General features: G+C 44.3%; 1 protein-coding gene across 1 annotated transcript; it reads right to left on the bottom strand.

Annotated features, from left to right (window-relative positions):
* Positions 1 to 2701: 2701 nt before the first annotated feature.
* Positions 2702 to 23910, bottom strand: LOC144116283 (uncharacterized). Its single transcript, XM_077651020.1, has 6 exons — positions 23795 to 23910; positions 11481 to 11693; positions 10683 to 10766; positions 7886 to 8136; positions 3665 to 3824; positions 2702 to 3089 (listed from the first exon to the last, which is right to left on the bottom strand). Exons 2-6 carry the CDS (start codon positions 11581 to 11583, stop codon positions 2935 to 2937), a joined length of 753 nt encoding a protein of 250 aa, XP_077507146.1. The 5' UTR covers positions 11584 to 11693; positions 23795 to 23910; the 3' UTR covers positions 2702 to 2934.
* Positions 23911 to 24628: the final 718 nt, after the last annotated feature.

Genomic DNA, 24628 nt, shown 5'->3' with positions numbered 1-24628 from the left:
TCACCGGATACGATGCCGATTTTGGCTGTAGTCGCTAGGCCTAATGACGAAGGCCAACGCCGACATAGCGCTTGCTCTGGCCGTTTCTCGGTTCTTCTTTCCCAATCTTCACGTTGTCGTCCCGGGACCATCGCACTGCGGGCGCAGCGCAGCTCCCGCAGCGGCGTGTTCGCTCTCCCATCTAGACTTTGTCCCAATCGATGCGTTCATCGGTGACATGCCAAGGGCAGCACAGCCAGGCCGAGCTCGTGAAAGCGGCCGCCGCCCGTCGTCTTTTGATATGTCGCGCAGCAAAAATTTGTCATGAGGAGCTTTAGAATGTATGCAATACAACTGAACCCTTCCTCCAGCATATTGGCAAGAACTTTGTGATTTTTTCGGTAAAATTTGATTTTCCAGACTGCCTGATTTTTCTATCATTTTCGCGGTCCCTACAGGGTCAAAAAAATCGGTGGTCGACTGTATATCACTTTTATTTACATACTGGCATTAGCAGTGCCTAACAGCCTCCTGGAATGTAGCCAGTCTAACCAGAAGCATTGAAATGGCACTTTTTCAGTATGCACTGCAGATTTTCCACACATTTGCATTTCTGTACAGATTCAGTTTGTCTTTGGTTATCCTTCTCCTACGTGCGCTTGTTTGTCTGGTGGCTAGGAGTTAGGCTGATCTCTTGCAATACCCATGTAGCAGTCCTTTCACTCTTCGTGTTGGATTTCATCACGGCTTCAGCCATAGCCACAATGAAGAGGGAGGAACGTTGTTCATTTCGGGTAAGTGCCCATATCATCGAACTCAAACTCATTGTTGTTTTGGGTGTTGCCTTGTTGGCAGCATTCAAGCAGCCTCCTGTCCAAAAGCCTTTCATATATAGGAAGTAAGGACTCACAAACATGAAGAGGCAGATTATACCGGTGACGCGGCATAGCCTCACCTCTGGCCTCTGCCGCATCCTGCTGGCACTAAGAATCACGGCCTGTTGGTCAGAGTGTGTGGCTGCAAGTGGAGTCGTTGGACATCACATGATGGTAGGTGGCCATCACAGCTTTGAGTGTGGCCTCCACATCACCTATTTGTGAGTTGAGCACCCATGAATTATAGGAGCTCAATTTAGAGATCAAATCTTGCCTGAGCTTGCCTCTCTTGCCAAGATATTCTCCAGCAGCACATTTCTGCTTGGCGACCACGTTGCGCAGAGCAGTACACATGCCTTTTTGCACATGATTCACGCAATCTGCCTTCTGAATTTCAATGTATCCATACACTTCCGCTTCTTTCAAAGCAGGGAATATGCGACTGCCGCCATCAGAGAGCATTGTGGTATAAAGAAGGTTGTGCTGCTGTAGGGACCACTGGAATAAGATCATGGCAGCTTCAACCTTCATTTCACCAGCCTTCTTGTTTGTGTTTTTCTGGCAGGTGTGGCTCTGTTTCCAGGCGGGGTATGTTGGGTCACCTTCTTTTGGGCCTCCTCACATGTGGCGCAAAAATTCTCAGTACAACAATGTTAAGAACAAGTCCAGTGAACAGTTCAATCACAATTCTGATGCCAATGTGTGATGATGGTCTACGTGTCATCCGTGAGCCATCGAATGACACCGCGATGTTGCCCGGATTCCCAAGATTCAACGCCGTGTAAACTTCCCAAACTGATCATGCACAGTCGGAAGTCAACTTTTGGGCCACATGGTCCATCGCGAGCGTCAACTTTTTCTCGACATATTTCTGCCAAGATTTTTATGTAGCGCATCAAGGTGAATTTCCTGCTAAGTGCATTGCGCGCGCGGCGAGAATGTTCGCCACAAACGGGCTCACTGTCTGGTCAGTCTTCGTGTGCAGCAAGTTCTATCAGCATGAAATGTTGCCACAGTCCGTACATGGCAGCATCAGTTTTGCAGGAAGGCCATACTCTTTTCTATATTTATCAATTGTCCCATCGCCATCGCACACTTTGCATTTCACTGATGCCAGCCAACTACCAACTCTTGTTCACCATCTCGTTCGCCAACGACAATGGAGAAGGTTGTGTCGCTAAACAGGAAGGTTGTGAAATCTCAAGTTTCCCAAGCAGCACACCCACCATGGACCGACGCTGGCATAACAGTGGTTAAAATCGGCACTAAAGTCGGACCTATGTTGGCATTTGGGCAAAAATCGACGTTTTCCAACCTCGGTCTGACGTTCAGGCTAAGATTGGACCTGTCTACCTACCCACACTGGCCAGACATTCATGCCACGATTGGGCCACTGTTGAGCATATCTGTTAACACTGGGCCGACGTTCACACCACAATTGGACGACTGTTCAGCCTATCTGGTAACACTGGCCCGAGATTCATGCTACGATCGGACCACTGTTCAGCCTGTCTGCCAACACTGGGCAGACATCCATGCCGCAATTATACCCTCGTTCACAACCTCTCTACCAACACTGGCCTGACGCTGATGCCACAATTGGACCACAGTTCAACCAATCTGCTAACACTGGCCGAAGTTAATGCCATTAGCATATGAGCGACCGAATATTCACATTTTGGTCAATATTTGCAACACGGAAGCTATGGGCTTTGGCATTGCTAAGCTGCAAGCATCCTTTCTATACACATGAACAAAATGAGGCAACGAAAGAATGAAAGAAACAATTTATTTTATCACAATATATGTACAGTGCCTAGTTCAGGCACAGCACCTAGTGTGCGGGCTCAGGTGTGGTTGGGGAGGCTGGTTTAAAAATCTTAAGATCAGACGCGTGCCAATGAGTGCGGCACACGAGGAGAGACCATGGAAGGGAGTGAAGGCCACGCAGGAGGGGGGATCCTGGGAGGTGGGGCCACGCGAGAGGAGGGATCCTGGGAGGTGAGGGCCACGTAGGAGGAGGAATCCTGGGAGGTGGGGGCCACGTGGGACACTGTGCTAGGGGCTGAAGCACAGGGGTTCACAGCAATTGCCAGACTGGCAGCGGTGTCAGGCAGAAATGCTTCAGCGAAGCGCCTTTTCTGCCACCACCACGGTCCACCGAACCCGGCAACCACTTCCTGATGAAACCCTGCGCTTCCGCAACATCCACCCCCATCTTCTCATAGATGGCATCTGCACAAGATAAGTGTACATTTGAGGTCAGCAGAAAACGTATGCTGGCTCACAGAAATCAAGATTATTTCACAGATTATTTCACTCAGAGAGAGAATGGAAAAGGCCACATAATTACATGTTATTTCACAAAGTTAGTCCCATAATGCAATGACTATATACACAGCAACCAAATACAAATTGAGAAAAAAAGCCACAAGAAAGCTCTTCTAACCAACTGTATAAAGCTACTGTGGCATCATGGTCGACCGCTTTGGAACTACTAGCAGATGGGAACAAAAACGATTAGCAGATGCAAGGCATGAGACTGCCATATATGACAAGAGATGGACACGACAGGTTGGAGGGCTTGCTTTGAAAAGCATCTGCTGATTCATTCTTCACAAAAGCTGCAGATGACTACCCCCATAAACATATACAGAAACAAAATATTCACCTGGTATGAAAAAGAAGAAAAACATTATAAAGGGGAAAAAGTAAAATAATGAAAACAAAATGCACCAGGACCTGTTACATGCTCTTTCACTCATCTTTTAAAGTTTAATTAATAGCTACTACAATCAATAACAATATACCTGTTGCCCCCTTGCATAGTTTAAGGGAAATAAACGAATTCTTCCCCTTGCGGCCATGGAGGCTGTACAGCCTTTGTACAGCCACACCCATGATGGCAGTCATGATGTTGGCTGCCACCTGCTTGAGGCCCTTGCCCCCCAGGTGGACCAGCTGCTTAAGCTGAAAAGAAAAAAGTCATAGTTGCCCAACTATTAGACGTTAAACAGTAATTATAATTTTTTTGCGGAATGGAAGAACTAAGACAATTGTGTGACTACATGTCAGCAGTGCATACGAGTACCAACAGTCATAACGCATCATTTCTGTATGAATTCAACAGCTTGCACCACTGCCAACACAGACATTTTTTTTTCAGTTTATTAAGAGCAGAGAAAATTTAGCTATTGAGCAAAGTTGGTCCCTCCTATCCATATTTATGCTTCGTATCTGAGAAACTATAACTTGATGTTTTAGCAGTCATATGTGCTGGATGTGTTTTGTCTGCACAGCCATTACCCTAAAATTGGTTTGGTTTGTAGTGCTAGCGTTCCAAAGAGACTCGGGCAATGTGAGGGACCGTAGTGGAGGGCTTCAAAAATTTCAAACACCTCGGGTCTTTAATGTGCATTACTGGCATCGCATAGCACAAGGGTGCCTTGCTTTTCGGCCCCATGGAAAACTGGCCTCATCGGCCGGGCTTGAACCTCTTTTGGTTCAGCAGTCAAGCATCCTAACCACTGAGGCACCACGGTGGGGCCCATTACCCTGAAATTGAGCATGGTCAAATGTTATACAAAGGACCGTTATTTGCATTGCCAAGCACCTGAGTGAAGCTGCATGGTTAGCAACCACCTTTATTTAAATGGTATTGCTTGTTTTTGGCAGCCGCTCAAGTAATGAAAGATGTATAATGTGAGCAAAAGACAGGAAAGAGGTGGGTTAAAGCTGCCCCATTAACTGGAAAACCTAGCACACATTAAAGATGTGCGGAGAAAGGAAGAACTTCCAGCTGTGCCCACACACGTCTTCAAAGTTCATGCTACAGTATATTAAGTGAAAGCTGCTTCACGTAAAACAGACCTTACAAGATCTTCAACATTGTACTAGAAGCTGAAATATTGAATTCATTGAAGACAAATGCTACTCCAGTGTACCACAGTCCATATTGAACTAAATTAAAACAGCACAACAATATAAAAGAAACAAATGTGAAGAAAATGAGGGGCTTGTTATGAGATACATATGAAGAAAGCCAGCCACTGGCAACAAGAAAAGCATGTAGATTTTTCTGGTGTTGATCGATGTAAAATAATGTCATTATAGAAATAATTCATTGAGAAATTATTTGAGAAATAAAACTTGTCAACAGCAAAAGTGGTATGCAACACCCGGCCACCAGCAGAGCTCGGGAAAACAGCATCTCAACGACATCAAATGAGACCATCTAGGCGAGACTGCCCGGAAAGAGCCTGTGACTGCAACGTCAAATACTAAGCTACTACAAGATGTGACAGGTGCAATGCTTGCCACAGAGCCGGCACCAATTAGCTTGGTTTGATGTTTTGCACTCCTTCTTACCTAAATGCTCTGATGCGTCCCGCAGTGGCATTTTTTTTCGCTGTGTGGCTGAAACATGACTTGGCAAATGGTACTTGCCACAAGAGATTTTGTGAACGCCACATGTTAAGCACTGCTTTTCAGTACAACAAATTGAAAGGAGCCAAAGAGCAGATAAAGAGAATGCCCTATCAGCTGTTTTGACAAGTGATGCAGTTTTTGTGAGCTCTGCCACTGGCTGAGCGTTGTGCACCACTTTTGCTTCCAACAGTACATCTCATTACATAACGAATTTACAGGTGTTTCAGCAAACACTTTAATAAATTTGTAAAGAAGCTCAAGTTTCAAATGTAAATAGAACTATTTCAAAAGGAAGAACCTCAGCAGAGATGGACATAATTTACTGCATCCATCTTCTCGTTAGTGCTAGTTGAAAATCTTAAATTTTAATTAACACAGTTCAACGCTTAGTGCCAAAGGGGAGTTCAAAGCCATGTACATGACGATGGGATGTCACTTTTTGAAAAGAAAAACGGATTTCCAAAAGCCCGGCAACATGATAAATTCTAGCATTTCTTCATGCAAAACGGAAACTCAGCACGTTAAGCGTGCAGGAAGATGACGTGTTGCAGCAGCTAAGGTGCTCAGTTCAAGCTGCAAGCGGTATTGTGCCACCTATGTATAACGTTTTGCATCCCATCTTGGTTTAAAGAAAAGGATGTAGTCATTGCCAAGCGCGTGATCATTATTTTGAAGCGAAAACTTCACTACGCTACCTCGGAACAATTTTGTGGTGGTTGCGGTGTTGACCTTCAAGTAAGCCAGACGTGAAACCCCTTTCGGCGTGGGTGCCTACCGATATATGTGAGACAGTTACCGCCATTTCGTCAAAACCAATTTTGAAAACCAATCTTCAATTTTCTTTGAAAGCAAAAGAAAGGCACATAATTGGATCCCTAGGATGGTAGACAGCTAAGTCGCCCTTTAAGCTGGCCATAGTGGCAGATGTATCGTTGTAGCAGGCAGTGCTGAAGCTATAGATGGTCAGCGTTCTGCGTTCATTGGCATTAGCGTTGACAGTGCTCTAGACTCCGATGATTTGGAGGAAAGGAGGGTGCGTATCTGGCTCCCTGGGGCAGTGGACGCCTCAATCGCACTTTGAGGTAAGTGGCAGTGGGGAGAGAGATGTGGGCTGCATGCATTAGTGCTGACAACATTGTGGCAGACACACGCCACTGCAGCAGTAAGCAGCAGTGTTCACTGAGTGACCAACGCAGCGTTCACCGAGTGACCTACCTCTCGCGATCAACCATTCATTTAACCACCACCTGGAAGGGTGGGTGCGTTACCTATCCAGTGTGCAGAACACACTCAAAGTTAGAGGCCAAGCCGCGTCTACTCACCCGATACACCACAGCTATCGCCCTCCATAGAACTAGGTTCAGCAGTAGTTGAACCGCAGCAAATTTTTTTAAAGTGCTGCAGCGAAATAAAGTGCTTGACACACCACATTAGAGCATTCAATTCAAATCTGGTGCCATAGGAACTGCAACACGTCATCAGCGAACATCGCCATCATCACTGAACTTCACGTGTGCCTGTTGTGCTAATTTTCAATTTCGTGCGGAAAAAAATGATGGAATTCCTTATGCTGCAAAAAGCATCAGAAGAAGATTGCTTTTTCTTTTACTTTAAAAAATATCTAACATCGTTCACAGCTTCGAACTTCCACTGGAACAAACCATCGAACTCCTTTAAAGAACTGTAGACAACTAATTTTATTGCACATTTCCTTCTGTTAAACGATGCGTTAGACATTAGAATACATGGATCACCGTGTGGTATTTGCATACAACAGATAATAATTCATAAGTAAATTTCTTTACTCATGTTCTCGTGTTGTTTCGGTTTCATGGACCAAATGACTGTGATATCAAGTTGATGTTTTGTTAACATGATCCAATAGAAAAACAGCAATATAATCGATGATATGTAGATTTAATTCACAACGACATTCAGGCCAGCCTCTTGCAAGACTTGGAATGACAAAAGAAGCCTGTCAGTGATTACATTAGTTTTTCTAATAGATCATGTGACCAAACATCAACTTGACGTCACAGTCATTCGGTCGATGAAACAGAAACCGCGTCAAAAAGAAATTCAATTATAAATTATTTGGTGGTCGTACACGAATACCAGAGAGTGCTACATGTATGCAAGTGTCTATCGAGTCATTTGAAAGAAAAAAATATGCAAGCAATAATTTAGTGTCTAGTCCTTTATTGAAAAGTTAATAAGTGCATTTCAGTTAGTCTATAATTACGAAATTTCTGCAATACATTGTGTGTGCTGCATCTGTGTGGTTTTCAGCAAGTATTTTTTTCTATTTTGAACTGCCTATTTTTAGGAGTTTTTTAAACTGTTCACTAAAACACCCGTTACATATAAAAGTAACATTCATGAAAAATGCATTTAAATTAACAAAACAGGCTGTGACAGTGCACTCAAGCACATCAGTAGGAATTGTAGATATGTATAGCATGTTATTCACACAACACATGGTATGCGCCCACTCTTAATTGGTGGTCAGATTTCTTCACAAACTTCTGATTTACATATGCACAAAATTTGTTAGTACGCATACATTTTTCCCAGACACAAATTCTCAAAGAACATTAAATTACCAGTCCGGCAGCCACACTTTCATCTTCTATTGCAGCCTCGGCGGACTCCAGCGCCTCGACTGTGTAGGCTTGCAATGCGAGGGTGAGAGGTGGCAGCAATGGCGAGCTCAGCCGAGCACTTCCTGTGTCTGTCTGTCGGTCTGACCGCCGCTGCATGTTTTCTTCAATTCTTTGCACACGCTGCATTAAATCACACTGCTGCTGTTGGACCTCGAGTACGAGGCGCAGAATTCTGAGCAGGGTAGCTGAAACTGAAGCAATTAACAATATCAATAAGAGCAAGGTTCCTAATGCCAATAATATTTGTGCCCTAAGGCATAAATAAGAACAATCTCAGCCTAACAGTAGACAGCAACACGCTCTCTACTATGTTCCTAAACTTCCACCAATATTATCCTACAGGACACTACTAATTCAAGCATATTCCTTGCTAGCCTAATGCAAATGTCATAAATGTCACCATGCACTGACAAACACCTAGGTCAAATGGAGCTGCTCTGTGTGTTATTCCTTGCACAGCTAGGAACTGCGGCCTTGTTCTGTAAATGATTTCTCAGTCTATGAGCTTCCCCCAATTTTTACACTGCTTCAGATCGAGGCATTTCCACTGCTATTGCACAATGGAAGAGATGGCAGCTATTAGTCCCAAATAGATTCTTGCAGTTCTAAGAGAAGTACGTGCTAAAAGAAGCCAGAAAGCAGAGCAGGCCTGTGCCTTTAATCTAGCAATGCACCATTTAGAAAGCACTGTTTATAGCGACACCCACATTGGCCGAAATTCCATGTATGTTCTGTTATAACTGCAAGTGCCGGCAGGAATCAATGCATTACAACTGCCGAGAGAAAGCCCCCATGGAACTGCTGACCTTGGCCGACAAACAAAATACAACAAAGAGGCAGACCAAACGTTTCTTGCTGGGCACAGGAGCTGCGAAATCGTTGAGAAATAAAACAAGGCCATATTTATCTCTTATCATGCATCCATTTTGCTGCAGGCAAGATAAGGCTAGGTGCCAGCTGATGTGGTCCAGAAGGCAGTTATACCGCTGTCAACTAGCAAATTTAATGTCATTTCAATCGAATGCCATTCAGTGCATCGAATGTCATTTGGTCTCTTTCAGTGCTACACGGTAAAAAATATTATCATTAAAAATGACGGAAGTGACGATCATTGAAAAAAAATAGTACAATTCAAACACATCAGCGCAGATAAAAGATGTTTGAAATTGTTGTGTAGTGTTTTAAAAGTCAGTGAGAACATTTCTGTGCAAAATTATAAGCGTAAAATATTATTTCTGGCCATTAAAGCCAGAGCCAGTACAAAATAAACCACACATCTGATAAATGTAAACATACGAAATGGCTGACACAGCGGCGCGCGGAGCGTAGAAATGACTGGCAAAAGCTGAAGTGCTCAGTTACATCTTTAAGTACTTCCGAGCTAAACGAACATGGAACGCCAACCAGCAAGAAAAACGCAAGCTAAAATGATTGATGGTCGCGGGAAAAGCCCTGCTTCACGCTCGGCCGTTGCTGTTGGGTGCCACTGGGACCGAAAGTAACAGTTATCCACGACAGCTTCTAGTGTCAAGAGGTTCGCACCAAAATTAACATTTTTTAGCAGAACTAAATAAATAAACTCACAGTGCGCATGCTATTTTTTCGCGTCGCTTATTTCTGCTGTGCATATGGTGTCTAGAGTACACATTCGGTTCGACATCGAATGCGAAAGAGTTCTCCAAACTCATTCGATGGCGAATGTCACTCGAACCGAATGACATTAAGTATTCCCATGTAGCAGCCGATTAATGACATTAGGTACTAATGCATTTGATCAGAATGACATTAGATGTGCTAGTGTGACAGGGGATTAGACTGCCCAATTCTTTTCTAAGCGAGAGGCTTTTCGAGCATGCCATCTTATTGACTGTGTATCTCCTAGAGCACCATCTATGGGAGTGTGCATGGTCTCTGTGATATCGCAATTAATTTTCTTCAGCACTTTTTGCTGCATCCAAGGCACCGCATTCACTTCAAACCAATCAACTTTTAACATACTTTCAAAGATGATGAAAAGTTACAATACGGGACGTAGTGACCTGTGTGCCTCTGGAAGTGACCAAATTATGCTGGAAGAAAAAAAATGAACACAACATGGGACCACCACGTAGATTACAATTTTTACAATGGCTTCCTGGTGCCTGTCCTATTCACATCTGTGTTTTGTTTTGCTGCTTTCAAAAACTGTTACCAACTAGCCCAAACAAAAACACAACATTCAACCCTTGGGAAGGGCACACAGCAACCAGTGCAGTACGAATCACAACAGGGGAAAACAATGGCAGTACTAGGTTGTAAATTTTAGCATCGCTTTGGTACAATACAATCATCTTTGAAAAATACATGTGAATATTTTCACAGTGACTCCTTTGAAAGCGCAAAATCTGAAACTAGAAATGTGCTCCCAGCACAGTTTCAAGAGAGACTGAGGAGAACTCCGTGCAAATAGCTTCCTGAATAAATACACCCTAGATCTTTCTGGATCTGTTGACTATTGTTCAGAAGAAGCAGATACACTGAGGAATTTGAAATTTGCCATTTTTCTTTAATGCTAAGCCGATCTAGCTTCTACCTGGGTTTGTAACTTGATACCAGCCAAAAATAGGAGTCCAAACCAAAAATACGGACAAAGTGATAAGACAGAACAAGCAGCACCGTCCCCTTTGTCCCCATGTTTGCATTTCTCTTTTTTCGGCTCTAGGCCGTTTTACAAAAGTAAACAAAGAGAAAACCTCACCATCAACAGTCTCAGCTGTTGCTTCGAGTTTGCTCGCTGCTTGCTGCTCGCTGTGAGGCCCACCTTCATTTGCACACAGTCGTGCTGAAGTAGAACACAAACCCACACCATTAGTGGCGATTCAAGAAGCTCAGAACACACTACTGTGTAAAACTGCAAGATCACAGTTCCATTCAAACTGAATGCAGAAATGCCACTTCAGAATATTCTCGGCAAAGGGACACAACAGTTGCATGGCCTGGCTATTTTGCATACAGGTGATCTTAAAGGGCAACAGATGATGTCAAATTACGATGTTCAGAAACAAATGCGACCACTTTCCTGGTTATACAGAGATGTCCCTCAGGATATATACTAACACTCCCTTTGGTCAAGAAGATATTTTAGTTTTAATCACAGGCTGTACAGAGACCTCACAATTCAAAACCCACAAGCAACGAGGAGCAGTTGATGTGACATAAACAACGCGACGTCATGAAGATACCTATAAAACAGCAGAATGCGCAGTGACCCACAAGGCTAGATCTCACGAGACTCGACCTTGGTCAGTGCTCGGCAAGGCCTGTGTGCATGTCACTAGATTGTGAGCACGTGTACTCACAGCCTTGCTGTCAGGGGGCGCTTGTGTGCCGCACTTAAATCAACTTGACGTCACGCCATACCCACTGCGCTCGGACGTAAACTGACCATGTTAAATGGCCTAGTAATTAAGTCATGCTCAAATTTTACAGGTCAAATTTACGTCATTCAGGACCACTAGCTGCCCATTAAAGTACAAATCTTCAAAGAAGCACTGACCTACTGAGCCGCAGTTCCCGGGTTCGATCCCAGCCGCAGCGGCCACGTTTCGACAGAGACAAAGCGCAAAGGCACCCGTTTGCTGCACAATGTCAGCGCACATCAAAAGTCCCCAGGTGGCCGAAATTATTTCTGCCCTCCACCAGCGGCACCTTTCTTTCTTCTCTCACCCCCTCTCTTATCTCTTCCCTTACAGCCCTGTTCACGTGTCCACTGAAATGCAAGACATTACAGTGTCATTTCATTTATTCAAAAATCAATTTTTCACATCTGTGTCTAAAGTCCTTTAATAATAACATTTCTTTTATACCCGAATGGTGCAATGGTACATCTAAGGACACAAGAGAAACTGCCATGGCCAAACCCGGAACAGAGCACGGAATATATATCACACGAATACAAACTAATTCGCAGTACTGATAACGTAGGTACAAGAGAAAAAGATAGTCTCAGAATCGGGGTATTCTAAAATAAAAATTATTTTTGTAGCTACATTGTACCTGGGTGAATTTTTTCGCTGGGTAACAAAGCTCCTGACTAATACATTCAAAGCAATTAATATTTTCATAACAATGAGGTGTTTTTTGATACTCCATGTGCTCATCCATTATCCTTGTCTACATATACAGTAAAATCTAATTATTTTACCCTGTTAATTACGAAAATTCCAACTAGCAGAACGGTCCCGGCTAACACCTGTGTAAGTATATTGTGTCGAGCACACATTAATTAGAACATGGGCTGGCTTGCACCGGTTAATTTGAACAGGGGGTCACGTTAATACCACCCGCAAAGCCAGCTATCACCGAAGCAGACCTGCCCGAACCTGAATTGAGTGGAACAGTGGTTCCCATACACCTGGGGCACCTACAGGCATACACCTACGCACTATGGCAGGCTTGAGAATGGTCGTCTCCCGGTGCAGAAATATAGCCAAACAGCACACCATCCCACTACTGCCATAGAGCACGTACGAGTGTCGAAGCATCCTCGAAACGCAACAGGGCTCTCTGTGAATAGCCACCATTGCACCACAATACAAAGAGGGCTGCACGGGCACTGTAATGTGGGGAAGTGAGGCACAAGCACCTCACTAAGAAAACTCTATTGAGCAAACATGTGCTGAAACTAAAAGTATCTCGGCAGCGGCGGAGCAGGCGAGTGCCGTCAGCAGTAGACGAACGGTTTGGCATGGTGGCCGTAGCCCGAGCACATTTTGTGCCTGCTTTATCGCACTTACACGAGCCTTCAGCGACAGTCATGGGCCGCTGCCAAAATAAGAGCGCAGTCATCGCACAAACTAAAGATAAGTGCACAGTCTGTTGCTGGCCAGATCCGGTAAATGTATACCGCAAAGTTTGTGGCATTACTTTATAGCAATTTTTCAATACTTTAAGCACTTGGTGCAGAGTATCTGACAAAACTGCGAAAAATCGTCATTGTTGCTAAGTTTTCATCTCACATGTATAGACAACCATTATAAAGGCAATCATGAGATAAAAATGGCTGTGATACACATGGTTTTTGACAATGTTTTAGTCACTATATAATGCAGACATTTTTCCTGGTCTCTTGAAGGCTGAATTACCAAAATGTTATTGAACATCTTTTTCCCATTCTCTAGGAGACAAAACCATTGGATGTTCAATGAGCATCAGTACATCTAGCCATTTGCATTTCAACCAATTACAATGGCACGCTTTGGGACAACCAGGTCCCACTGTCCCGTCCACATCTGTGTCGCCTGTGTCTTTTTTGCGCCATGTTTTGAAAAACGTTTACAGATCACCCCAAATCAAGCTACTGCCATATACAAATATTCTTGCTTTTCCGCAATTCTAATTTCCAGGTAGAAAACTGCATATATAAGTCTTAGGTACACTGTAACAATAACACAGGCGTCTAATATCTCTGTCACACGAACATTTCGAAGGCCCTCAAAACGGTAGTCCATTGACTCAAAAGTCCGTTGAGCACTGCTCCAAAACCAGTTTCAGCGGCCCTTGAGTCAATAGTATCGAGTAAACGAAGCAGCGCGGAACTCTTGAGCAAGATTTCATGGGCCTTCGAGCTTTGCCCAAGGTTGCTAGTGCTGCTTCGAGTGGCACCAATGCACACTTTTATGCATGACGCATTCACGGTAAAAACATTAACATTATCCTGCCAGGCAAAATGCTAAGGTGCCCATGTGCTGTGCGATGTCAGTGTACGTTAAAGATCCCCAGGTGGTAGAAATTATTCTACCTTTCTTCCTTTCTTCTTTCACTTCCTCCTTTGTCCCTTCCCTTAAGGCAGCGGTTTCTGCCATATAGGAGACAGAGACAGATACTGTGCCATTTCCTTACCTCAAAACCCAATTTTCATTTACATTTTTCATAATTTAAAAAGAGTGTCAGTCGGGCTTAAAGTGCATTAATTTCATACTCTGCAGTGTAGAAGACAAACACCAGTGGTATCAGTATTGCAAAAGCGCTACAAAACTGCGACAGAAAATCGTCCAAAAAGGCAGAACCTTTCAAGATGCTACTGGCATTCAACAACTCAAAACCTTCTATGACACCAAATAAGTGCATTTCAGCATTTAGTTTCGATTTATAAAAATATTCTCATTTGTACAGAATCGAAAATTGCTATTGTGGTGCCACACAAGCTTGGCGTAAGACATGAGAAACTACTCAATTCCTATTAAAATTTTCCATGTAGCACTGACACTTCGAATTCGATACAGATTGAATATCTCTAAGGGTTTTGACTCAATGGCCATTGAAACTGGCCTGTGACAGTGGTAAAACATACTGCATGCCTCCCATGAAGATGTGAGAAGGAAAATTTTGTTCTCGGAAGCTAGTAATAGCGTATGCCAAAAATGAAAGCTTGGAAGCAATTAACGGGCTACGGCGAGATCGCTCATTTTTAATCAATGCAACATCACTATGGATGAGTCTTTTCAGAAAAGTTTTTAGGCCACACGCAGCAGTGACGATTTCCGACAACAGCTGGTGTATACCACATTTTCAGCCAGAGAGTAACCGGGGCCCCTTTAGCCACTATATTAACACCCTGTTTGTGGCAATGAATTCAAAGAAATAATTATTTTGATGACCCTGGTGTATACCACATTTTCAGCCAGAGAGTAATCGGGGCCCCTTTAGCCACTATAACACCCTGTTTGTGGCAATGAACTCAAAGAAATAAATATTTTCATGACCCACGTAGCCAGCAGCACATAAAAATGATCAGAGTTGCTTTTTTTTTCGAAGGATGTTATTTTGGTACTTGCTAGTGCCATGCGAATATTTGAATATGCAGGTTGTGGCACATGAAAGGGGGTTCACCAGGGCTTAACTGGATTAACGGTGGTGTCATGAGCACCGGTCGATGCTAATGGCTGAAGGGCCTCCTGCTGCTTCTTTCTTGAGTTGTATCTGATTAACTACCATATATTTGTGTGGAATGACCACACCTGTGTATGGGCCGTACCCCCTGTTTTGGACTTGATAATTGAGAAGGAAATCCAGTGATATGTTTCCTTTTTAAATTCATGTACACATATTCAAAATTCACACCCGAATTTTTAAAAAAAGGCACGGCCTTTACAGGAGTTTATAAGGTATATACCTGCAAGACTAACTGTGATTATGCACCACCTAGGACTTGAAGCAGTAGTGCCTCCACTGCAGCATGACCCCTCATGCGAGTACAATACGAGCACGTGCATCATATGGCAACAAGCGGAAAAATCAGGACAGCCAAATGAAAACGATACAGTGTGGTATTGCTGTTCACGCTTGCCCTCTGCCGTACACACAAACTAGCCAAATTTGCTGTTTATATGTTAAGAAGGTAATATGTGACACATTCTGCACCCATGCATGAAATATTCAACTTGCTTATAGATGCAGTTTTCCGCAGGAACAAGTTACTACTACATTAAACAGTACCTAACCCATCTGTACAACTTCAATTGCATTAGTGGTGAAATACAACATGGAAGTGCAAAGCTAGTGAAGCATAAAAAAATCTAAGCCCATCAGATAATTTTGATTTTGAAGTGCTAAGACAGTTTTAAGTAAAAAATGATAATTAAAGTAGGCAATTAGCGCGACTACTGTTTAGGTACTCAACAGAACTCTGCCCAGAGCATTTCCTTGAATTGAATTCTTGCTAAGAAATTAAACTTGGAGAGTGGCAGAGAGTGAGGGGAGCAATTACTGTTAAGGCCCAAGGTGAGAAAAGTTCATCAAATGCATGCACTTGAAAGAAACAGATGCACTCTCCTGCCTCATGCTCTCACTTTGACGTGGGCCCGCCCAACTGCGACCTTTACGCTGTGAATAAAGAAAGTGACCTCTACCGCCAAACGCTGCATGCAATCAGCTAGTTCACTGTAGAATAGAAAAGAGATATGGCTGCCAGCATGAGAGGACACGCACTGCAGTGACTCGGCCCCAGAGGTGCAACGTCAGACGGCATGGCGATGCAGTTTTATCACATTCTGACCACCTGTGACATGCCGAGACTTATTTTCCCGCCGGTTGTACATTTACTAGCAATTGTTATCGGTTGCTGCTTCTCTGACACATTCCCCACATGTGTGATGCACAATTCTGGGCCTTTAGGGTAAATAAATATATGAAAGTTACACCACATGAGGTTGTTTAACATGCACTGATATTACGAAGCATGAGTGCATTCTGCACTGCCCCATTTCACTGTGGAAAGGATCTAACATGGGTACTCGGTACAGCAGCATGAACCGTTCAGCTGCTGTGACAAGCTTACAATTAAACTGAAGAAAAAAGCTAAACGTAGACAGCTGGGCTAGTTGGATCTTTATTGCATTATGAAACATTGTTTCAGCGCAGAAAAAACATGGATGAGGAAAGAGCACACAACACAAGCCATAAGTTGATGTCTGGCATTTGTGTTGTGTGCTCTTTCCTCATCCATGTTTTTTGAGTGTAAACAATATGTTTCACAATGCAAAAAAATTTGACCACACCAAACCTTTCTGTACTAAGTATTAGTAAGCATTTTGAGTGCAGAACTGATGCTGGGAACTACAGGACTTCAAAAACAAGGCACTAGTGTGTTTCAGAAGTAGTTCATCAGCTTACAGGTGCAATAGCTAAATGTTTGTTCAGCTACTGCTTTTGACGACTGGTTAAGTAGTGGCTATCAATATTACTTCTTAGCCTTAATTTTGCCATGCAGAGAAGCAGACTCGTAGAATTTAGCAAAGAGCCCTTTGCGATCCCTAATCAAGTTACCATCATTAAGTCTGCAATACCCCTACTTATGGCATGTGGTAACGACGACCACTGGGCACCGCATCCACTCGCCTCCGGCAGCTGTATCGGCTTCAGATTTTGCTAGCCGTGTGACCTCGGCACTCCTCGCAACAGGCCAGAGGCATTCGCTTCTGTCCTGGGTTAGCCACCCAACAGGGACGACTGCTAGGCAGTCGTCTTCATGTGGGAAACAAACAACAGCGAATGGCTTTGACATGCTGCACAGAGAAAACATGGCAGAAGATTAATAGGGAAAAAAGATTTTTACCAGCACATTGTCTGTGCTGTACTCTCCAGGCACTTGCTTGTTTGGCTGCCAACTCATTCTACGTTGCACTGCACTTCTAAACTTTCAACAGTAAGTTGAGAGTTACGTGTGTTGCGAGCGCTTGCAATGTGGGACTTATTTGCAATCTTTCTGTCCCTGTCGTCATATGAACCAAATAACAGCCAGCAATTGTGGCGTGTAACTTCAGCGCATTAAGCAACAAACTGAGTGAAGTTTACTAGGAGCGTAGCGATGAAAAAAGCAGTTAAACGCAAGAAATGACCAAACGAGGAAGAAGGACAACAAGCGCGATCAATTAGCGGGCTCGAGATTTGCACTCGCTATATGTCGAGTCACATTGATCTTAGGTTTGCAATACAAGGCTCACAGTAAGCGGGAAGAAACACATACAAAAGATAATACTCTCAAGCTGTAACCGATCACTGGCAGGAGCCGCGTTACTTCTGGCAGCACTGAAGAATTGTTTTCGCTCATCCTGTTCTTGTCACATTTCTCTCATCACACGGAGACTCGCAATGCGACGAAGCCAACACTGCCATAGAAGCATTCGTCAATCAAGCACAAGGCATGCAGGCTAGCTACGACTCTACATGCATGCTTCAAAACGCGATTAGCCTTACAAAGGCAAAAATTGGCGATGAAAAGCACTCGAATACATAGCACGTGGCAACTGTCATTGCGATCATAACCATAATATCTATATATAGATAAACATACAATGTGCCGTGAGAAACAATACCTCTCAGAAGCAATGCGCCAACAGGTTTGACGGTGCTAGATGGCTCATACTCTTGAAGGCACGAATGCACACAAAACAGAAGCGCTGCGCTTCTTGTACGTGTGTGTTACTTCATGTTGTCCTCACCCTTTCGTGCAGTTACACCTTGCAATATGCTGCTGAGTTAATCAAAAGATGACTAATGATTGATGCCGACACAAAGTTAAAGAGGCCACACACGAGGTGTGCTCATTGTCCTCACTCGTGACAATAAGTTCCTGAGTAAACTATTAGCTGGGCACTAATATGCAAGGGGAAAAAGAACGGAATGTACACTTACCCAAGTACTGCGCTGGTCGCCTAGGCAAGCCACCAAAAAACTAAAAAAACCTTGAAAAAATCGAGCGATCAAGCGAGCGCTCCGCTCGCGGACAGCCATACACGCGAAATGTCCACAAAGTACGGACTGGCCCTTGGATTGGGAATGGCATGGAACGCACATGGGAGCGAGAGAGGATACCTACGCTTATGTGCAATGCGGTAGTTGCGTAAAGTTTATTTGACGCTTAGTGTTGACGTCACCAGGAATAATTTTTATTATTTTTATTACACATTAATTATTTTCATAAACTAAATATCTTATTTTTTATAAGTTATGAAAGCATGCATTGCCGGGTTTAATATGATAGTAATGAGGTTACAAACAAATCAGTGTAACAAAATAAATGAAATAGTAAACAATATTTTTGCATTCTTGAAATTTAAAATAAACTTGTGCACTCCTTTTTTTTTGCACATTGTTGCCATTTTTTGTCATATTTTCCAAGCAACACTGCCTGCAGGCATAGCCACCTCTATTCTTTTCACGCCCGCTCAACAGCGGGGAACGCCGTTGTTAGGCGCCGTTCGCGCTAGTATGCGAAGCTGCCGACGATTGGCGTGCGCAGCCCTAGATGGAGCAGACGCCGCGGCAGGAGTTTCAGCGTAAAACGCGATGCGCAATATTCTGCTACTGTGCATACTCTTCTTTTCGTAAGTGTGATATGCGGGCACAATCGGTAAAGTGCTAAGTTGCCTTTATTAAGCCATGTGTGCATGCACTTTAATAAAATCTGCTCGTCAAAGAAATTATGAAAGCGGCGGCCGGGCATACAGATCGAACGTTGCTGCAGTACCGGCATGAATTCCTCAGTTTTCAGCTTTAACAACCGTAATTATTAGTGTGCTTCAAATTTGTGCAAAACATGCATTCTCAGCAGAAGTCGTATCTGATGCAATATATAAGCAGAAACATTAAGGAAGCATTTTTGTGAGCGATGAGTGAATAGAAAAAATTTAACTATCGTAGTTGTAGTAAAATTTACATACATCCGCAAAAATGTTTTCACAACTTTAACAGCTTTCTAGATAGAGGCTTTGATGTGAGCGGCTTCACTACGTCGTTCCTGTCATTCACTGATAACGCATAGTTCACAAAAATAGGCCGGAAAAACTTTGTGCAAATGAGTTTCAGAAGCTGGCCGTGGTGATCACTTCAAGCAAGCTCACATTTCAGTGCTCCATGTTTTGCAAGGCCTTCAACTGCATTGTTGACTGCAGCTTGCAGGGGTTTGCTAAAAATATTTTTTTGTTGAGCAACACCTCGACAGTTCAGGGCATACAGAACGTACACAAACTGCAATGAAGGACAAAAGGTGGCCTCCTCTGTCGTGATGACGGGTCGAACTGTCACTGGGCGCAGATGAGGCTGGTCCAGTAAGAAGAACAGTGCAGCTGCTGCAATCAATTTTTTCTTGAACAACACGAGTCAATTAATTAACCTCCTAACATCGCAAGGTGCTGCAGAGTCAGGCGCTGGCAGCAACGTTTCCTGTGTCCTGAGAATTAAGGTCTTCGATGAGACTTTTCGCCTCCGGTGGAAAGTCGTCCGCGCACTGGGTGACTTCAGGTTTGTGTTTATTGATTGTTCCGGAGCCGAGCACGCTGGTTTCGTCAAAGTTGATTGTATGTCTTGGGGAGGTTTCCCTTTGTGCTGTTGATGTTGTTCGGGGTCGTTTGAATGTGCCAGGATTCGAGGAAGCGTGTTTTTGCTGACTTGTTCCCGCACCGATTATGCTGGTCTTGACGAATTTGATCGTGTATCTTAGGAATGTTCAGTTACAGGACTGCGGTTTCTTGCATAGTGGCGGACGTCGTTTTTGTGTTGCCGAATTTTCTTTTAAATATTTTTGGTTTCACCAATGTAGCTGCATCGCAGTCAGTGCAAGGAATTTTGTAGATAATGCCTTGGGCTCTTTTTCTCCGTGGTCGATTTTGGGAACACCCGTAAGCAAGCGCAGCAGTGCTTGTAGACTCAGGGAACCTGGAGACCACCCATTTCTCAGGATTCGGGCGGTGGTTTCGCTGGCATTTAGGCATAAGGCAGAGTGACATATTTTTTGTGGTGGCGTTGACTGTTATGCGTTGATCTCTCGGCAGTGAGCGCAATGCATGTTCCCTCAGAGTCAGCCAAGGAGTGTTCTGCTATCGCGCTCCTTTCCCTGGTAAAGAACAGGGCAGAACACTGCGAGGCATATGAAAAAGGTTGACTTCAAGAGAATTATTGCAAAATTTGAAAGAAGAAAACACACAAGAAAATATTTGGTGTCGAGGCGCTCGGCACTGCTGACTCACAATTAACTGGCATTTATTTTCCAGATAATATCAAAGAGCGTTCCTTTTTGTTGTAGCCATGAATTGGTAATGGCTTAGGACGAGTTGGTTCATTGCGAAGTAGGCAAAGCCCACGTTTATTACACGGCCGCAACTACGCGCCCACCCATCCGTCCGGGGCTGAAGCCCCGCCCCGCGGATAAACACGGCGTAGTCAGACGGCGCTTCAACAGCCTTCGACCAGGCACGGAAAAAATAGAGGAGGCTTTGCTCCAGGCCATCAGCAGTGAGGTTCAGAGCTCGCGCTCGTGAGTGCCCGCAGTTTTCTTTTTTTGGTGTGAACGTGTGGGTTATTCTACCTCTCTGCTGTCCCTTTGTGCAGCTTTTACGGTCCTCGTCTTTCACCGCAGAGCTCCTGCTTTTCACCATGAGCGCAAGGAAGCGCAAGTACCGCATCGTCGAGAAAGAGTATCGGGAGAGTTTGGAAGAGCGCGGTGTTTCATGATGGCTGGGCAAACCTGCGTCTTCACAGTTGAATTGCGGGGGCAGGAAACGTTAAGTGTTAACATCGAATTATTGAGTGATATTTCTACAGGAATAGATGCAAAAATGACAGCATCAACATTTTACTTCAAATTAATCGAAAATTCTAATTAAGCGGCTTGAAATTATCGGAGCCGACTGCAGCAGCCTCCAGTAACCTGCATCGACTAGCGAATAGCATGGTACGTTATGACTGCATTTTGGTGGCATTTTCTTGGCAAGAGTCTGCAGCGATGAAGACGAAGACCAAATGCTAAACCCTTAATAGACCAAAAAAATTTTTTCTCTCTATCCGCATCCAAAGAGCGTAAAAGAGCAGCAATGACGCAAAATTAAAAATGAAAAGCAGCTATTTCAAATGAGGCCAAGATAGCGGCCATCACTACAGCAGAATGATAATAGCGTGTCGCGGAAAAAGCCCTGTTCTTGCTTGAAAATCTACCCAGAGAGAGAGTGGATCTGAAGCACCAATCAGTATGAGGCCGACACAACGAAGGAAATGATTGATTTACTGGCTGCAAATGCTAGAACGTATGATGGCGTGCAGCCGAATGGTGCGTGACGCAGGCATGAGGAGCGAGTTCAATTCGGCTGCACTTCGGCATCATCTTCGGCCGCTGGTGCTGCTCCAGCTGCTTAAGGCCACTGCTGCTGCTACAGTAGGCCCCCCTCCCGGCTAGTGAAAGAGTGGTGAAACTGGGAGCCGGAACGATACTTTCCGCTTCTGAGGAGTGGCAGGGAAAGATGGCGGAGGAGGGAAGCTGGCCGGTTGGGGCAGAGAAAGCACACATGAAGGTCCAGTGGGCGGGGCATCCTCTGTGAAGGCTGGCTTCAAGCGGTCGATTGAAATGGTATCAGTGCGGCCATGAATTTTGACGATGAAGAACTTCGATGTTCTTCGAGTACACAGAAGGGGCCGTCGTAGGAACGCTGAAGTGGCTTGCGGAAAGAGTCTCGGCGAACAAAGACATGCGTGCAAGTCACTAGTTCGGATGGAACATGTGAAGATGATGGAGACTGGCGTCGGAGATGTGGCGCTCTCAGATGACGGCAAAAATAGCGGAGCTGCGTCACGGTAATCGGTAGGGTCGGGACTTGTAGCTGAATCAGCGGATTAAGAAAATTCACCAGGAAGACGCAGGGGTGAGCCGAAGACAAGTTGCGCCGGAGTGCAACGAAGAGCTTGTTTCAGTGTAGCACGGAGGCTGAGCAGAACCAGTGGTAGGGAGGCAGTCCAGTGGGTGGTGTCGAGTTGGGCTTTGAAGGATGTTTTCAGCGAACGATGGAAGCGTTCGATCATACCATTGGAGATGGAATGGTAAGCAGTAGTTCTAATTCGGGAAGCTCCAAGTACAGTCATAAGGCTAATAAAAAGTGAAGATTCAAACTGGCGGCCACGGTCAGTGGTGATGGTCGAGGGAACCCCATACCGGGAGACCCAGTCGGCGACGAAGGTTCTGGAGATGGTGTCACTGGTGGCATCAGGAAGAGGGAACGCTTCGGGCCAGCGAGTAAACTCATCGATGCAAGTAAGAAGGTATGACTGTCCACCGGAAGACGGCCAGGGACACAAGATATCGATGTGGACGTTGTCAAAACAGGCAGACAGCAGATGGAATGAGCCGAAGGGAGAGGTGGTGTGTCGCTCAGTTTTAGACTGCTGGCAAGCCAGGCAGGCACGGGCCCAGGCGCGCACGTCCTTGTTGATGCCGGGTTAGACGCGACGTTTTGTGGCGGCTGCTACAGATACAAGTTTCATACTCATTTTACAGCTCAAATATTGACTCTGGAGGTTACAAAGTTCATAGACTAGAATAAAAAAGCTGCAGAATTCAAAAATTAAAATTTTAGAAAATCGATTTTTTGCATTTTTTTGCGCCCCGCAGAGCTGCCTTCCCCCTTAAATAGAGTATAGATACCCAATTTTCATGCCATGTTTTCTTTTGTCTAATGATGCAGAAGACACTGCTATGCATGAATGACCATGTGGTATTCGCCTATAACTGCAAAATAATTTACAATCAAATTTTTCTGTCACGCTGTTTCGATTTCCATTTACACAGCCAGACGATGGCAGCTAGACGGTGGCTGTGATGTCAAGGTGTGGTCATATGTCACATGAGGCAAGGAATAACGACTATATAATCGCTGCTTCGCCGTTTTAATTCACTAGAGCACTGAAACCAGCCTTCCTCAAGAACCAGAATGACAGCGAGTGTAGAAGCAGTGATTATATTGAAGTTTTTTGACACCACTCATGACCTATAACCACACTTTGACATCACAGCTACCAGTCAGCTGTTGAAACCGAAACCAAAACAGCACAATAAAGAAATTCGATCATATATAATTAGCAGTCGTAAGAAAATACCACATGATAATTCATGTATATTAATGCCTTATGCATAGTTAAAAACAAAAAAAAACACGCACCCAAAATTTAGGTGTCTATACCCCTTCAAAGTACTGGCACAACTTCTGAACACACGGCTGAAATGGGCATGAAGGCACAACGAATCCACTCATTGTGTCTTCATGCATGCATATCAGCCACGTTTTCTGAGCTTGCAAAAAGAGCTGAAGGCGTCAGCAAAACTTTTATATCCAATGCGGCACACATGAGTCGGCAAAAAGAGTCAGACACTGGTTGTCGGCTCTTGCCTCAAACTGTGTGACGAGATCTTGCATGGGAGGCACGGAGCTCTCTAGCAGGGCCACTGGCATGGGCGCCATGCGCTGGCTCATTCGCTTCCTCAGCTCCTGGTCCGAGCATATCTTAGGGCTCAGGTTGCGGTAAATGTGGCCCCTCGTGACAACATACTCAACAAGGTGGGAGGCCGCCAGTGCTTCTGCCTCCTTGGTCCGAGCTCTGCCATCGAACGAAAGGCTGCACGGCTACTTCACGGTAAACGTACATGTCCAGCAGGGTTGGTGTGCTGGCAAAAAGAAAACAAATTCCAGATGAAGCATTTCTACAGTCTACGGAGACATTAACTTTCAATAAAGCCATGCGCCTTACTAACCCAGACACCACAGTTTGTCTTTGTGTTCTTTCTTTGTGATGATGCGCAAGACATTAGCAAAAGTAAAATGGCATGTGGAATTTACTAACACCTAGTAAGCAGCTCATAACTGAATCTCTCCTCTCATGTTCTTTGAATTCAGCAGTAAAACGATGGATACGATGTCAGTGCTAGTTTACGTCCAGCGAGGCACACAAAAACGTATTTTAGCCACTCATTCATTCATTCTCGATCCAGCTCTTCGGACAGCATGGCGCAAGAGTAGCAATGAATCAACACGACAAAGCAAGAATTATACTGCATTTTTATTTAGGCCTTGCATGACAAATTAAAGTTCATTATAATGCCCCTCATTTTGCTGTTTAAACAGAAACAAAAACTGCACGACACAAGAAATTCAATTATAAATTATTTAACAGCTTTAAGCGAATTCCATATGGGGATATATGTACAGTTGTGCATCATTAATACGACCCCTGTTAATATAGACAACTCAAATTATGGACAATTTTTCTTGAGACAAAACCTTTTCAAGGTCTTTATGCCCGCAGAAACTCGCTGCCCAGACAGCGGACGGGGGGAAAATGGACATCATGTATTTTTGCCCCGTTAATACAGACAGTGATGAGAAC

Source organism: Amblyomma americanum, chromosome 1, assembly GCF_052857255.1.
Source record: "Amblyomma americanum isolate KBUSLIRL-KWMA chromosome 1, ASM5285725v1, whole genome shotgun sequence".
NCBI lineage: Eukaryota > Metazoa > Arthropoda > Arachnida > Ixodida > Ixodidae > Amblyomma > Amblyomma americanum.
This window is presented reverse-complemented; position numbering and strand designations above follow the sequence as displayed.